Source organism: Micropterus salmoides, unplaced genomic scaffold (genome assembly GCF_014851395.1).
Source record: "Micropterus salmoides isolate LMB-PRFRI ecotype aquatic unplaced genomic scaffold, ASM1485139v1 Ms_hic_scaffold_21, whole genome shotgun sequence".
NCBI lineage: Eukaryota > Metazoa > Chordata > Actinopteri > Centrarchiformes > Centrarchidae > Micropterus > Micropterus salmoides.
In genome coordinates this window covers 19600392-19617657 of record NW_024041262.1, presented here as the reverse complement: position 1 = coordinate 19617657, position 17266 = coordinate 19600392, and the positions used below count along the sequence as shown (strand labels likewise).

At 39.7% G+C, this 17266-nt stretch overlaps 2 protein-coding genes across 6 annotated transcripts; both read left to right on the top strand.

Annotated features, from left to right (window-relative positions):
- The first annotated feature begins 5094 nt into the window (after nucleotides 1-5094).
- Nucleotides 5095-12932, top strand: syt15 (synaptotagmin XV). Of its 4 annotated transcripts, XM_038736093.1 has the most exons (8): nucleotides 5095-5246; nucleotides 8209-8398; nucleotides 8922-9052; nucleotides 10244-10536; nucleotides 10651-10818; nucleotides 10903-11011; nucleotides 11123-11305; nucleotides 12390-12932. In XM_038736093.1, the coding sequence occupies exons 1-8, from the start codon at nucleotides 5171-5173 to the stop codon at nucleotides 12527-12529; spliced, it is 1290 nt and encodes a 429-aa protein (XP_038592021.1). In that variant the 5' UTR covers nucleotides 5095-5170; the 3' UTR covers nucleotides 12530-12932. The 4 variants fall into 4 exon arrangements, with proteins under 4 accessions (XP_038592021.1, XP_038592022.1, XP_038592019.1 ...); XM_038736094.1 differs by lacking the exon at nucleotides 11123-11305; XM_038736091.1 differs by having other exon boundaries at nucleotides 10651-11011.
- Nucleotides 12933-12987: 55 nt separating this feature from the next.
- Nucleotides 12988-16772, top strand: nat9 (N-acetyltransferase 9 (GCN5-related, putative)). 2 transcript variants are annotated; one of them, XM_038736096.1, is made up of 6 exons: nucleotides 12988-13049; nucleotides 13865-13974; nucleotides 14188-14328; nucleotides 14499-14558; nucleotides 14926-15020; nucleotides 15137-16772. In XM_038736096.1, exons 2-6 carry the CDS (start codon nucleotides 13878-13880, stop codon nucleotides 15278-15280), a joined length of 537 nt encoding a protein of 178 aa, XP_038592024.1. In that variant the 5' UTR covers nucleotides 12988-13049; nucleotides 13865-13877; the 3' UTR covers nucleotides 15281-16772. The 2 variants fall into 2 exon arrangements, with proteins under 2 accessions (XP_038592024.1, XP_038592023.1); XM_038736095.1 differs by having other exon boundaries at nucleotides 12999-13180.
- The last annotated feature ends 494 nt before the right edge of the window (nucleotides 16773-17266 follow it).

The window sequence follows — 17266 nt, the reverse complement described above, 5'->3', positions numbered from 1 at the left end:
GACATCCAACATTTCATTGTCCGAGGGTACAAAAATGATTTAACATTCATTAAGATCACAGCAATTAATCATTCAGAACCAGCGCCGATCGCGTCATAGGCAATGGAATTGGAACACAGACGTGCAGCAGGCGTCTGCACACACAGCAATCAATCTATCATGCATGAACCAGCCAATTAGCTGCAGGATTTTATATTTCGTTGCAAATGTGTGGAAATGAATTCTCATGAATCAAAAAATGTTCTCTTGCAATCACCGATTGTCATATGCCAAAATCAATAAAGTGTGAATTAAGGGATTTTTTTGTGTGGTCAATAAATTATGCCTCTCCACTGCCTAAGGTTATAATGGGTACAGTATCATAATAATTTTGTTGAAGATACACAATTAAACAGGCAACCAATGCTGTCACATCAGCATCAAATTCATTAATGGATTAAATACTTTAAAATGCGCCTTTTTTGCAGTCTGGGCCACCTGTGAGCACGACTTTACCGGTTCATGATTTCGGTAGAAACAAGTCTATGTTCAGTTTAATTAAATTTATATAATTAAATGATGAGTGCTCCTGTGGTGTATAACATATGTGCATTTGACCATTACAGTTTAACATAATGCTCTGTAGCTGGGGACAGTGAACCCTTATGGGGACAGTGAACCCTCCTATAGAACTTGACCCCTGACTCAGAGCTGGACAGAGGCACAGTGAACCCTTATGGGGAAGTAATGATTGATGGGTGTGCAAAGAGTGAACCCTCCTATGAAATTTGACCTCTGACCCAGTGGTAGGGGGAGTAGAGGTTAGTGTGTATGAAGGGACTGTGCCCTTATATGGTATTTAGCAGATACCTAAACATGTCCTATATAAGCTGTGTTCGATGTACAGAGAGACAGAGTGGCCATCGGGCTGGGTCACTCTCCAAGCTGCTGCAGAGCTTGTAATTGATGCTGAATTCTTTGATGTAATAAACTTTTATGATCAAGAACAGTGTCAAGCGGATTTCTTCTCAACACATCATCGCAGCATTATCGTTCGGACACCACACTCCTGACAGTAGGGGGGAAGGTTCAAACTATTAATGCAAGAAAAGGAGGAGCCTATTCTGTTGACTTGCATTCAGGAGCAGGTCACTTATTGTAAATAATGAATGCTCATTGCCAATAGTTTGCAACTTGTTAAGTAAAAAGGTCATTTCATTTTATTTTATTTGAACGTGTTTTGGTCTGCTGTACCTTTTATTGTACAGGAATTTATTTTTATAATGTACAGAAGATTAAAGTTTTCTAGTTGTCTGTATGTGTCTGTTTTAAAATAATTATTTTACTGATATTTATTATGCTATAAGGGCATTTAGCAAGGTATTTTTAATGCATTAATAATGAATTATTGTCATACTGAATGGTTTCATAAAGCAGCTTCGTAGTATTAATAGTGGCTCTTGGAGTAAACTAGTAATAAATTACTAATAAGCTGAAATGCTAATAATAATGTTTAAAAGCTATTTAAACTGTTGTTCAAGTATAGCACAAAAGGGTATTTTAAGTTAAATTTAAAGCAGTGTATTTAAACAAGAGTAAATATATTTAAATTTGGTCCATTTTAACACAACTACGTATATTAAAATATATTGCAGTTATCTTAAAGTTGAGTTTAAGGATTTCTAAAAGAACACTTAACATACTTTAAGTTGTTCCAAAGTAACACATTTAATATACACTCAGTATAATACACTTAAAATGTGATAAGCGCATCAAGAAAAAGTACAACTTAAGTATGTTTCTTTTTCACCTGGGTTGGCATAGTAGCATGCTAAAATGTGATAATTCGCACTAAACTGAAAGTACAGCTGAGACTGATGGGAATGTCATTAATTTTGCAGGTATTTTGTCTTAAAACAAACATTGATATATTTGTAATAAGTAAAGCAATAAGTAACGTTTGAACATTTTAACATGATGATGGCGCTACATGAAAAGTCTGTCAAGTAGTTGGTGAGACATTTCACTAAAAAACATCAATGTCAACCTCATGGTGGCGCTGGAGGAAAAGTCAGGAGATCACCAAAGTCAGCATAGCTGGATTCTTGTGGTCTTGTCACATGATCAAATAGAAATTTAAGATTGGGAAACAACATAATTTGACTATTTGGGATTCGTGTAATTTTTAATAAAACAGCTAAAAGTGAAAATCCTTTCAGATGGAGGACGCTGGAAAAAAAATCTTATCAAATGGGGATCCGTGGTCTAATTTGTGGCAGTTTAGGGGTCCTTGATATTCTATTGTGAAGCTCATTTTGTTGTATTGAGCTGAAAATGACACATGCACTCAATGCAAAAAATACTGTCAGATTCAACCAATCTGACAGCAGAGGAAAACACAACCAAAATCAAACATTATTTTAAAATGTATTTATTTTGGAATTTAATGATTTTTTAAATTTGAAATGTGGGAGGAAACTGGAGCAACCAGAGAAAACCCATGCCAACACGGAGAGTATAGAAACTCCATACAGCAAAGATCAAGGCAGGGAATCCAACCCTGATCAATGCTGTGAAGCCACAGTGTTAAACACTGAGCTGCTGTGCGGCACTGAACGTTTCTCACAGCGGACATTTTGACTCAAGTGTAAATGGTAAATGATCTGTACTTGTATAGCGCCTTTCTAGTCTTTACAACCACTAAAAGCACTTTTACACTACATCACATTTACCCCATTCATACACTTAGGCATCTGCCATCAGAAACAGAACTGAACAGAACTGCTACTGTACATCAAAATGGCCGCTGCGAGAAAGGTCGGTTGACAGGTCAGTCCAGAGTGAGACAGGTTTAAGCTACTGGACCACCACATGTAATGCACCACATGAAGGTGGTGCTTGCAGCTTTTCCCACGGCTGAAAAGAACCTGGCAACTGCGGACATCTTTGGGGGTGAATTGAGGAGGGCATTTATATGGATTTTCAGATACTTCACAACAGCATCATCAAAAGATGTATTGTTTGATGCCATTGCAGCCTCCAGTATCTTTTTTGGAGAGCCAAACTCCCGGTCAAGGTCTTTAATCACGGCTTTGTTGACTTTTGTCATGCAGTTCTTGGTTTTTCCAACAACAGGGCCAGTGATTTTGATCTCATCCGCTACGTTGTCGGACAGACGCTTGATGATGGCGTTGATGTCTGCCACCTGCATGGACCTTTTGGTTTTCAAAGGGGCCTTTGTGACAAGCCTCATGAGCAGGGCAGTGATGAGTTTGCTGGTCATCCGTTCTGATGCGGAAGAAGAGGAATCATTTAACACTGCGGACATATCCCCACCTTCTGAGTGTGACACCTGACTATCGTTAGGCACTGGTGTACAGGAGGAAGTGATTGCTCTGGGTTTAGAGGTTCCTTCTTCAGGAGCTCCTGAAGTCATCTCAACATTGCATTTGAGCAATTGCTGACTTTCAACATGAACCCTGACATTCAAGTTCTCACTATCAAAATCATGGCAGACGGATGCAGATACTTCATCATCATTAATAGATGATACTCTTGAAGTCTGCCTGTTGCTGGCTTCAGGGCACTCCAACCTGATAATGGCATTTTCTGGTGGTGTGGTCAGCACTGTTGTGATTAGGTCTTTGATGTCAGTTAATGCACCTGCCACTTCCTCGCTGTGGCTTTCTTTGTTTGATGGCTCCATCTCCATCCAGAGCAGCACCTGCTGCAAGAACTTTTTCACTGCGTCCTCTGTGATGGCATATGCATTTGTCCTGACAGAGGCAGAGGTACTTCTCACGCATGGGACCGTGGGAATCTTATATGTGTGGCCAGCCATCAGATTACTGTATATTTTATCAGTCAGCTCCTTTGAAAACTTCCTGATCACGCCACTGGATGCGATGTCTTCCAGTGTTTTGTTGGATTGTGCTGCAGCTTTCTCTGGCAGGTTGAATTCATTAAACAAGCTGTCAACATCATTTTTGATGGTCTCAAAATTTAGTTGAGAAAACTGCTGCTCTCTCATGCTGATCAATGTCGAGTTGCTGGTTGGATCACTAGATGCACGTCTGGGCCTTGGAGAATAAGGAACAGTTCCTGGTAAAATGCCATCAATAGCTTCGTCAAAGACATCCTCTTCCATGGATTTAGGCTGATAGGACATAGAATCTGGGTTGAGTCTCCCAAGGAAGTCCGTCTTCAGCTCGGTCATCATTTTGTCAAACTGCTTTTGAGTAAACTTGAAAAAGCTGCGTTTGTGAACTGCTTGGTAGGTATCTTCTGAAGGTGCGGCCTGTGAGACAAGAAAGTCTCTCACCTTATGAAATATTAACCCCATATTAAAATCAGGTCTTGGTGAGCATCTTTTGTCACCGCTGCTTGCTATATCTCTCAAGTCACGAGACTGCAGGTCATCAATTATAGTTTTGACAATTTCAGATGCTACATTATGAGCTTCCAGCAAGGTGCTGCGAGGCAGGACAGCATTTTCAGGCTCTTCTGTAATGTCTGGTGTCTTACTTGACCATTTGACAAGGATGTCAGTCACAGCTTCAATCACTGAGGGGATGGAGATCTCGGATTTTAAGCCCTGAGGCAGTTCATCTCTCTCAGGTTCCTCTATTTCCAGGATCTGTTCTGGAGATTCAGAGCTTTTGTGTGGAGCATACTCTGTGTGGTTTGTCTGCCAACACATTCCCGAGCACGCAGAATTCAGCTTGCCCAAATATTTTTTCAGGCATTTGGTCGCATGTAACACCATCTGACAAAGAGGTGATGTGTTGGAGATGAAGCTAGGGACAAAAAGGTCAAGCTCTGATGGCGGGACACTGCTGCTGAAGACCCAAGATACAACAGAGCGTACCTTCTGTGAAACTTCTTCCTTAATTAGAGTCGTCAACTTTTCTGCACTCTCACATTTGAGCGGTGGGGCTTGAAAAGCACTGGCAATGCTAGCAGGGAGGGAGTCTCCGAGTTGAGCATTGAAGTTCTCCAAAACTGTACTCACAGCAGCCTGAGATGCACTCCTGTGCACGTGCTCCTGAAACACTGGCATGGTCTTTCTCAGGATGGCTATAGACAGTGTCTGTATGATTTCAACAAACATATCAGCCAGTGTAGCTTGTGTGTCTGGGTCCAAAGTCCCTGCAACTAACATGTTCCACTGTGCTGCAGAGATTCTTTCAAAATGATTTGTTACGATGGGCAGAAGAGCCTCTGGCGTGATAGTTTTGTCCATCTGGAATCCGGTTTGCTCAATTTTGGTATGTTCTGTTCACAAAGCTCTACTTTTCTTCCGTTTGTTTGAAACTTACTGTAAAGTGTTTAGTAATGCGTAGAACAAGTTATTGTCTGGAAATTGTATCTTGCTTAATGTTTTCAGTAATGTGTACCTCGCTATGGTTTCTGACTGTGGTCTGGAAGTCACTTGTCAAGAATGAAAACTGAATGTAGAATTTAGTAACCAGCACACCTTATATAGTCAGGACTGTATGACATCACGTGTTTTGATTCACATTAAAGCACAGCGTCACACATCAAAGGAATTTGAATTTAAACACAAACTCGCTGGCCGACACACGTGGGCTATATAATCACAGCAATTTTTTTTTATTGACTTTATTGAGAAGGGCAACATATAGCCTACATCCAACATATAAAGACATCCAACATTTCATTGTCCGAGGGTACAAAAATGATTTAACATTCATTAAGATCACAGCAATTAATCATTCAGAACCAGCGCCGATCGCGTCATAGGCAATGGAATTGGAACACAGACGTGCAGCAGGCGTCTGCACACACAGCAATCAATCTATCATGCATGAACCAGCCAATTAGCTGCAGGATTTTATATTTCGTTGCAAATGTGTGGAAATGAATTCTCATGAATCAAAAAATGTTCTCTTGCAATCACCGATTGTCATATGCCAAAATCAATAAAGTGTGAATTAAGGGATTTTTTTGTCTGGTCAATAAATTATGCCTCTCCACTGCCTAAGGTTATAATGGTTACAGTATCATAATAATTTTGTTGAAGATACACAATTAAACAGGCAACCAATGCTGTCACATCAGCATCAAATTCATTAATGGATTAAATACTTTAAAATGCGCCTTTTTTGCAGTCTGGGCCACCTGTGAGCACGACTTTACCGGTTCATGATTTCGGTAGAAACAAGTCTATGTCCAGTTTAATTAAACTTATATAATTAAATGATGAGTGCTCCTGACAGTAGGGGGGAAGGTTCAAACTATTAATGCAAGAAAAGGAGGAGCCTATTCTGTTGACTTGCATTCAGGAGCAGGTCACTTATTGTAAATAATGAATGCTCATTGCCAATAGTTTGCAACTTGTTAAGTAATAAGGTCATTTCATTTTATTTTATTTGAACGTGTTTTGGTCTGCTGTACCTTTTATTGTACAGGAATTTATTTTAATAATGTACAGAAGATTAAAGTTTTCTAGTTGTCTGTATGTGTCTGTTTTAAAATAATTATTTTACTGATATTTATTATGCTATAAGGGCATTTAGCAAGGTATTTTTAATGCATTAATAATGAATTATTGTCATACTGAATGGTTTCATAAAGCAGCTTCGTAGTATTAATAGTGGCTCTTGGAGTATACTAGTAATAAATTACTAATAAGCTGAAATGCTAATAATAATGTTTAAAAGCTATTTAAACTGTTGTTCAAGTATAGCACAAAAGGGTATTTTAAGTTAAATTTAAAGCAGTGTATTTAAACTAGAGTAAATATATTTAAATTTGGTCCATTTTAACACAACTAAATATATTGCAATTATCTTAAAGTTGAGTTTAAGGATTTCTAAAAGAACACTCAGTATAATACACTTAAAATGTGATAAGCGCATCAAGAAAAAGTACAACTTAAGTATATTTCTTTTTCACCTGGGTTGGCATAGTAGCATGCTAAAATGTGATAATTCGCACTAAACTGAAAGTACAGCTGAGACTGATGGGAATGTCATTAATTTTGCAGGTATTTTGTCTTAAAACAAACATTGATATATTTGTAATAAGTAAAGCAATAAGTAACGTTTGAACATTTTAACATGATGATGGCGCTACATGAAAAGTCTGTCAAGTAGTTGGTGAGACATTTCACTAAAAAACATCAATGTCAACCTCATGGTGGCGCTGGAGGAAAAGTCAGGAGATCACCAAAGTCAGCATAGCTGGATTCTTGTCGTCTTGTCACATGATCAAATAGAAATTTAAGATTGGGAAACAACATAAGTTACACATATAACCCAGCAATCATCATTGCATATGTAGTCTGTGTGACACGAATACAGACAAAAATAAGACAATATTTATTATGTGGAATTTGAGTAATATAGTTTTTTTATACTTTGCATGTTTAAGACTTTTTTTGAAAAAACCACAGCCTGTCACCATGGAAAAGGTGGATGTGCACATTTGAGGGTGTACATTTGAGACACAACAAAAAGAGATCTAAGATAAGATGGGAATCTAGAGTGCAACTGGTGATGTCAGACTCGCTTCACGGGCCCCTCTATAGCCCCAGTGTGGTTGCACTGTCTATACCTATGCCCTTACTGCTAGCGGTGTTAGAGGAAAAATCACAGGATTACCAAAGTTAGTTAGTTATCAGTGATTTAGCAATTTTTGGCTCCTTAACAATACACTCAACAATCTAAAACAGAACTGCATGGTTTGCAAATGCTTAGCTGTAATGTGAGGTTTTTGCAAGTGGAAACCTCTGTGTCTGAAAAGTGAAGCCAATGAAGAAGTGCTTTAAACCAACATTCAAAATGGTAGTCTACAAACCAATCTGTGATTTCTTTGGGTAAGCTATATGTTATTCGTCAATGGGCTAAAGCATCCTAATTCAATGTTATGGTCCTTTAAAGGGGTATGAGTGTAGCCGGCAGCCAAAAACCTAGATAACAGGATTAAATGGTGAGAATCAGCCAGCTGTGTTGTACTCACTCTGCTCTCCTGGGTCACACACATTAAACACTTCACACACCACTGGTCAACTACAAATGGCTCACAGGTTAATAACTAATGCTTAGAAGTAGCTACAACTTCAGTCTGTGTAAGTGAAAGCTGACGAGGAAAGCTACCTTCTGTTGGTGTTAACTGAAAAATGGCAGGTAGGTAAACTGCATTAGAACAAATGCCTGCTATAAATTTTTGGTCTTATTTTCCTTGTTAATGTGTTTGTTTTTCCAGACCAGGTGATACTGTTGCCTATTGGTCTGTCTGTGGGTCTCTTATTGCTGCTGCTGCTGGGTCTCTTAGTGTACTATCTATGGAGGAAGAATAAGGGGCAGAGTCAGTATGAGGAGCTGCTCTCTACTGTGCCTTCAGTACCACCATGCTCTGCTCCAGTGATCCTGGTGTCTCAGAGCCCCTGGGCCACGTGAGTACCACCAAAAACCTTTCTCATAAAACATACACAAATTCCTATATAGTGCTTTTCTCTAACTCTTTCTTTCGAAGAAGGTTTATTTTTTGAGTGTGCACTTGGAACAGTACAAATAAACATTTACAACAAGTTATATTTTTCCTGTTAACCCTCGACATACATTATATATTTGTTTTCGCTTTTCTTATTAGATAGTGTACAGTAGAGAGAGGGGGTTGTGTGACATGCAACAAAGGTCCCAGCTGGATTCAAACAGGGGACATCACAAACACATGGTCTGCATCTTAAACCCCTAAAACCAGCAAGACACGTTGAGTGGCACACATCTTTCAAGAGTTTAATTCGTAGGTTGCCAAAATCATTACTGCTTCACTGAAGAACAGCATCCATCACTTGGAAGCATCAGGGTTTATGGCTTCTGTAGTCTTGATTTTAAGAGTAGTATCACAGTTCAATTAGTTGATATTTGAAATGCTGCAGAAGGCACAATTAATAACATTTTCCCTCTGTGTGAAAGACCCAGTGAGATCCCTTTCACCTTGCCTCCTCGCTTCATAACACAAAACCATGGTGACCTGGAAAATGAGGAGATGAAGATGGAGGCCCGGAGGGACATACTAGCCCATCGTGGGTCACTCTCAGTAAGCAGTAGGTCATTGGCCTTTATTTGACAGCATATCAAGATGATTATAGTCCCTTTGAATTTGTAAAGTGAAATTCAGTTATTTGAATCTGAAATTGAAGGATAGGTCCCTAGCAAAAACTATAATTCTATCCGTAATAAAACAGTGTCAGAATGTATGACTATTTTGGTCATGGGTTTCATATATCTTATGTAATAAAACATCTAAAAGCCTAAAAATTATGGGGATCCATCCAACAGATGGGGGTCCATGGTATAATAATCAGTTTAGGTGCCCTTTACATGAAAAAGATTGAGAATCACAGATTTAGAGAGGTCGCTGATTTTTGTACAAGATGTTTCAGGTTCTGCCAGAGTGATATGCTCTGCCTACAAACATGCAGCAGCTCTGTGAGGCTGTATTTAAGAACAGTGGTACTTTCAGCTAAATGCTAACATCGGCATGCTAACATGGCAACTGCTAACAATGTTAGCAGTTGACGTTGATCATGTTCATCATCTTAGTTTAGCATGTTAGCCTTTACATTTTCCGTATCATAACACTAGGACTAACTAGAGACCTGTTAGCTTTAGCCTCAGTCTCTTAATACAATATCATGCATATTTACATTTTACAGGGTTCTTGTTTTAAAACGAGTCAGCTGAAAATAATAAAAAGTCAGTCTGAGAGCATTTTTAACCAACTCATGGAGCTAAAGTTTTGGAGAGCGCATCTAAGTTCCCTGTATCCTTACCTCCTAACCCGAACCCTGGAACTGGGAAGCATAGGAATGATCCCACATTTAGCTTCATTAGCTTAGCTGTCATTTTGGGGTTATTCCTATGTTCCCTAGTTCTAGGGTTAGGGGGTCAGGGGAGGACCCTTGGAACATACTGTAGATAGGCTCCCGTCTTTTCATCTGGAGAGATTTGAGAAGTCTGCTTTCTTTGACATTATTGACATCCATTTCAAAAATGACCATGTGTTAAACCTACCACGTTATTGTAAACAACAGTATCATGCCCTTGTGGCACTAGAGGAAAAGTCAGAGGTTCAACCAAAGTCATTAGGATTCATCCCCTGGGCACCATGAATATCTGTATAAATATTTACACTAAAAGTCATCCAATAAGTAAAATTTGCATCTAGAATCAAAGGTAAATCCCACAAACGTCCTAGCAAATCCTTACATACACTCACAACTTGTCTCCACCAGCATGGTACCCAGTGGGGACGGTATTGGCCGGCCTCTACTCTGTTCCTCCTCTGAACGAGGTGGTGCCCCCCCCCCCTGGCATGGCCACCCGTCTCTGCTTCTCTGTGGAGTATCGACACAGCAGCGAGCAGCTCATGGTCTCCTTGCTCCGCCTCGGCAACCTCCCTCCCCGTTTCCACGGCAACGTCACGCTGGTGGAGCTGCGGCTACTCCCTGACGACCGGAGGCCCCGCCAGGCCAAGGCACGGGGCACGGGGCCCGACCCGGAGTTCAACGACTGCTTGGTTTTCCAGGCGAGGACAGAAACATTTACAGAAGTTTTAAAATCTGATCCAAAACCTTAGAGACAAAAGAACAGATGACTTGTGAATGTGGTCTCACACACTTCCTGTATGTTTCCGCCACAGGTGTCAGGAGCGTGCGTGCCTCAGAGCACCCTGACTGTGTGTGTGCTGAGTGTGGAGCAAGATGGTAAACGCCACGTGGTGGGCAGGATTCTGTTTCCTCTGGAGGGGGAGCTCGGTCAGGCTGGCAGGGTGCTCTGGAGGGACCTGGAGACGGAGGATGACACACAGGTACACACAGACACACAAACGACGTTTGCATATGCACAAAATCGCTCATGGACGCTAAACATTTTGTTATCTCTTATCTCTCAGTGTTCAGAGCTGGGTGATATGCAGATATCTCTCAGCTACAGTCCAACTCTGCAACGCCTCTCTGTGGTGGTTCTGAGGGCTCGAGGCCTACAGCTGCTCTCAGACACAGGTATGAGGTCTTTCAGGTTCATGGAAAAGCTTGTGGATATGTGGAAGTCTGACCTAAATCAGTGGAGTAACCTTGTAAGTGTTGGTAATACATCATCTGTGCGTTTCCCAGGTGTGTGTGTCAAGGTGAGCTTACAGATACACACTCAGGTGGTGAAGATCAAGCGCAGCTGTGTGTTGAAATGTGACAGTGACCCCCATTTCAACCACAGGATAACCTTTAAACTCCGCTCGCAGCACTTGGACGAGGCCTGCCTGAGATTCGAGCTTCAGCAGCCAAACAGTGTCTGCTCAGGTGAAAGGGTCAACTTGATGTGCATAATATCTTATTTCAGTTTTAATTCCAGTGTGCTGGAATATTCTGAGGCAAAATCAACAAATCCCACTTAATTTGACTTAACTGTTGCCTTCTTTCCTTACACCTTGTCCTTTCACTGTAATCACCTGACATCTAATGACTGCTAAGTGATATGGAGCTCCTTCAAAGACCTATCTATCTATCTATCTATCTATCTATCTATCTATCTATCTATCTATCGAAGATCTGACCTAAAGATGTATTAGATCAGATCCTAGGATAATTTGTGCTTTAAGACAGGTGCACAGAAAAGGTCAACCACTTAATTCCACAGTATGCATGTTAAACTCAGAGACACTGCTAGTCAATTGTAAACTAAAAAATATATAATATATCCTTCATTTATTTAAAGTTGATTTATATGAACTTTTATTACTTGAGTTATCAACAAATATCCCAAAATTGAGTGGAGTGCTCAAAAACCTTTGATGGTTTAAACTGAGTCTGCCTTTTGGTCACTAGTTTGCTTATAAAGTTAAGAGACTCCAGGAACAATCTTGATGAATGAATGAATGAAGAAAACAATGTACAATTAAAAATTAGATGACAGAAATACTTTTTATATCCAGCTATTCTGTTTTTGTAATATTTCCCAATTAGCCACTTTTGTGCTGTATCTGTAATTGCTATAAGCTAATTGACAGGTTTCCACGTGTTAAAATAGCACTTTGGACATCTTTCTAGACATAATGCTGGAAATAACTGTGCAAAGTACTTGTGTGTGGTAGTTTTTATCAACAAAATACTTTCTCTCCGATTACTTCTCTTGTCTTTATTTTTGACCTTTTACTCTGTTTCAGTCAAACTTTGTTTGTCTTTCAGGAAAGGGCATCTGTTTTTATTTTGGACATTTTCACAACACCAGGGCTTAGAAGCCTGAGCAGTGAGATTTAACAAATCATTTAAAACAATGCACAATGGAAAAGCCAAAGGTTAGGGCACGTCAAAAGGTGAAGAGCACGTCAATATTCTTTTTTCAGCTCCAGAGATAAGATCAACTGTGTCTTTATTTTTCTCCCAGAGCCTCCAGCCCTGCTCGGAGTGCTGGTGTTGGGTCCCTTCATGTACGCCAGGGGCCTGCAGCTGCAGCACTGGATGGACATGGTCAACACACCACAGGAGCCGGTCGAGCTGTGGCATGGACTGGGCAGGGCCACGTAAACACCCCAAAACAATCATTTGCAAAAAGCCATGTCCAATAAAGGGAACTGAATAAAGAATTTGGGGATTTTACAAAAAAAATTACAACCACCTGACTGAGCTTTGAATTTATCCTTTTAATATATAAATGAAATCAAATCTGGTAACATTCTTTGACAGTTTAGTTACAAGAAAACAAATGCATACAGTAAAAAGCATGGTACCCTCTACATCTTTTGGAGTTGGGACTAAGTTAAGCTGAACCACCCTTTTTTACAGTGTAGTCTTTATTTTACTTTTATCTTTTATTTTGATATGTGTTTTGTTTTGTTTGTATGTGTGTCTATATATCTACATCTAAACCGGTTTCAATAAAGATTTTTTTATAGAACAAATCTGACTTCACCAGCGCTTCAGCACTTCCTGATGCTTTCCAGCAGGTGGCGACTTACGCCTTTATGTCAGTGAGTGCAGCTGCAGTTTGAACCAACGAGTGTTAAGGAGGAAGTGAATGAGGAGTTGGCATCAGATAAACATGAAGGTGTGTTGAAGTTATTATCGCTGATATTGGTGGTTAACATCTGTTTTTGACATCATGAAGATAAATGAGAACACTTTACTGGAGGGACACAAAGTCGTGCTGGTTCCTTACAATGCAGACCACGTGCCCAGGTAATACCAGCAGTCATACAGTAACCTAGATCAGACCCACGTGAAGGTACTGACACTGCTGTGTCATTTAAACCGATTGGCCCCCAGGACAAATATAGAAATAGCTGAATAGTAATTTATTATTGTTATTAATTCATTCATTATATTTAGCAGCTTGAGCTTTCATCACACAATCTTCATCAGCAGCTGGAGTTTGCTCAGTTGTCCTGTAGATGTAATAACACTTCAAAAATCTGCTTGTCCATTATGGATTAAAAATTGTGATTTGATCCTAGAATGAACTTTTTAACTTTCTCATTCTTACAATACAGTTTAAAAGTTGTAAAATTATCCTTTAAATCAGGAAGTAAACAACAAGAAGAATCTGACGGAGCATTCAGTGATACATTTTTATGCTCTCACAGTTTTTTAGACTCTTTCACTAGAACACATTTAAGTCAGTACATGAACGTAACCGGCCCTACATTTGAGGAGTATAACCAGAGTGTCTTGTGACGTGGACCTTGTACTAAATATCAGCTCTGTACAAAGATTGAAACATTTTTATTTTCAATCTTTAGACTCTTTATATCTAAATAGTTTATAAATATAAACATAGATATTTTCCTTTGTTTCTCTTTAACTGGCAGATAAGAAGCTGTGAATCAGAAACTCCTTTCCTTGTCTTTTATCCACCTGTTTCAGGTATCACGAGTGGATGAAGTCTCCTGAGCTGCAGCAGCTGACCGCTTCAGAGCCGCTGACCCTGGAACAGGAGTACGACATGCAGAGGAGCTGGAGGGAAGATCATGACAGTAAGGGGTCATCTGCCTGCAACCTGCACACAAAAATAACACCATCACACCATATCAATGGTCTACAGAGCTCCTCTGCTATCTGGTAATCATTGGGTATGATGTGAAAATAAGATATCGCACCATCCTGAGGTCATGCGAGATGTAATATATTGCAACCTTTACTTAAAGAAAAACTGTGTTACTATAATTTTTTAAATTCTACTTTTCCAGAGTGCACGTTCATCATCTTGGACAAGCAGCAGTGGGCAGACACCAGCGTCGAAGAAGAGCAGTGCATGGTGGGAGACGTCAACATCTTCCTGACTGACCCCACAGAGCCATCCTTGGCTGAGCTGGAGATCATGATTGCAGGTGACACCCAACGTGTTTGTCTTAAAAATTATTAAAAAGCAAAGGCATATCAAACATCTACAGTCAACCTGTGCTTTAGGTTTATATGTTTACATTTCCTGCATATATCACTCTGTTTCTAAACTGTTTTGCTGCAGTTGTTTTTTTCATAACTGTCTTGGTTTTAACAGAGCCCAGTTACAGAGGCAAGGGCATTGGGAAAGAGGTGACACGCATGATGATGTGCTACGGTGAGCATCTTATAAAATCTGTCGGAAGATTTCTAAAGCCTTGTTAACCGGTCAACAAGTGACCAAACATGTGTTGGTTCTTACAGTAGAGAGACAGAAGGGTAAAGCCACTGTGTAGTATTTGAACATTTCTGACTTTGGTTACCTCTTAATTCTGTGCCAATGTTCTACTTTTGAAAGGAAAATAAGGCCATTATTTGTTTTAAATGTCGTATCACATATGGCAGAGAGCTGCTGCTACAATACCCTGTAATTCATAAAACATGTTTCACTTAAGACTACAGCCACCACTATGGAGTAAACTCTGGTTACAATTTGTGAATAGTAGTTTGTGGACGGTGGTGATCAGTTTGTTGTCCTCCATCAGGTGTCACCAAACTTGGGGTGAAAAAGTTCCAAGTGAAAATTGGGTTGGACAACCAGGTCAGCATCTCCATGTTCAAGAAACTGCATTTCCAAGAGGTGATAATATATATATACAAAATAAAACATAATCCTATTGTGTGCCTGATGGGGCCCAAAATATGGTTTAGGCGTTTTGTAAGTGAATCTAAACATCATCCTCGTTTCTGTTGCAGGTGTCGGTGTGTAAGGTGTTCAAAGAGGTGACCCTCGAGATGACTGTGGACGAGGCTGTTCGGACAAGGCTGCTGGACGAGACGGCGGACATGAAGGAGAGAGACTACAGACTGACCTGCAGCAAAAGACAGGAACTGGTTTAACAGTGAACTGCCGTGCTGAGCTGCACTCACACGTAGTTAAAGACTTCCAGCTGTGAAGGAGACCATTCTGCACACAAATGAGGGAAATCTGAGACGCCAAGCTGAAAACTAATGTGTGGTTTCACTTTCACACCTTCACAGCATTGGACTGCTATCTGTAATACCAGAGTAATTGTGCATTTTATACCTACAGAGGTGCAGTTTTGATGATCTGGTTCTGTGCATAAATATTTTAATCTTAAAATATACAGTATTCTACTTCAACAGCTACATTTCAGAGGCAAATGTTGTACCTTTAATGTTAATATATGCATCTGACAGGTGGAGTTACTAGTTACACTGCATGCGTATGTGTATACCTGATCATCACAACTCCAAGTCACTCCGAAACCATGGGCATTACTCTGCTACTATAACAGCCTTCTCTCTTCTTTGAAGGCTTTCTGCAAGATGTTGGAACCTGGCTGCAGGAACCTGTTCCCATTCAGCCACAAGAGTATTAATGTGGTTGGTCACTGATGTTTGGTGATAATGCCCGGCTCACAGTCAGCGCTCAGGTGCATCCGGAAGGTGTAGGATGGGGTCAGGGCTCTGTGCAAGCCGGTTACTGTTGAAACAGGATCTTTCCCAAACTGTTGCCACGAAAGTGGAAGCGCACTGATGTCTAAAATATAATTTTATGCCGTACCATTGAGACTTGCCTTAACTGAAAGGGACCCAACTAAACTAAAAAAACAACCATCCATATATTTCTGGCCATATAGTGTATTTTTATTGGACAGTAACACATGCATAAAAATACCATCACCATGACAATATACATTTACCAGAACTGTAACATGATAACATGAGAAAGTTACAAACTTATTTCTATTGTGGTCCTCGTTGTAGTCTGACAAAGATGGCAAGGTAAGCCACGGATGACTAAAGGTATCCTGTACACTCAACCCTTACAAAATACAACCAAAAGACCGAACACATCCTAATACAAATAATAATTAATACATGTACATACAATTAAAATACACTGTAAGACTTAATAAAATCTTAGTCTAATTAGTAATAGTATATCTGTATATTGCAGATCCACATTTTAAACTTGCATAACAACTGTGTGTTTCCTTCTTTCTTTCTGGTACTTTCTGGTGCCTCTTCTACTTCCTCCTTAAAAGTTCACAAGGTCCCATTAAATTGGCCTTTTCACCTCAGACAGTATTAATAGGGAATATATTAGATGTATCCTTGTATACATCTAAGAGGCCAAGTACCTGCACTATGTCCAGACAACTGCTTTTCTCTGAAGTATTTATAGTGGTCTTTCGTGCTGACAGACATGAGAAGACGGTGCGTTAAAGGCAAGACGATGAACGGTGGAAACAATCTGTGGTTTTTATATCTGGTATTTTCTGGAAATGGTTCATTCTTTTTTGGTTTGGCGAAAGGCAAGTTTGTGTCTCTTTAAATTTGATTAAATAAACTAATTCTGACTTTTTGTTTCATGTTCCTCCTAATTGCCACATTAGTCTGCTGCATTTATCATAATTTTCTCATTTAGGACCGGAAGGCTGGTGGTTAAAATTAAATGCCAAATGCAGGAGCTTTGTCATTTTGGGTCGTATTTCAGAAAATGACCCCAAATGTGAAATGGAGTCACATAATTCCACTTGTTTTATCCTCTAAAAGCTCAGTGTGCTATTTGCTCCTATTCCAACCAAGTAATTTGTGTTTTTGGGATCAACAGACATATTTATTTTGGGCATGTACTTTTGTTTTGCTAAGGTCCAGTTTTTTTACATTCTAGTTTAATAAACATCACTCAAAATGAGGCAGTGATATAATGTTTGTTCGCTGCTTTTGTCCAGACTAAAGTATCTCAACAACTATTGAGTGAATTCCATGTAATTTTGTGAAGACTTTTCACAGTGATCAGACACCATGAGATTGATATTTTTGTTTTTTAGTAAAGCGCCTTGACATCTATTAGAT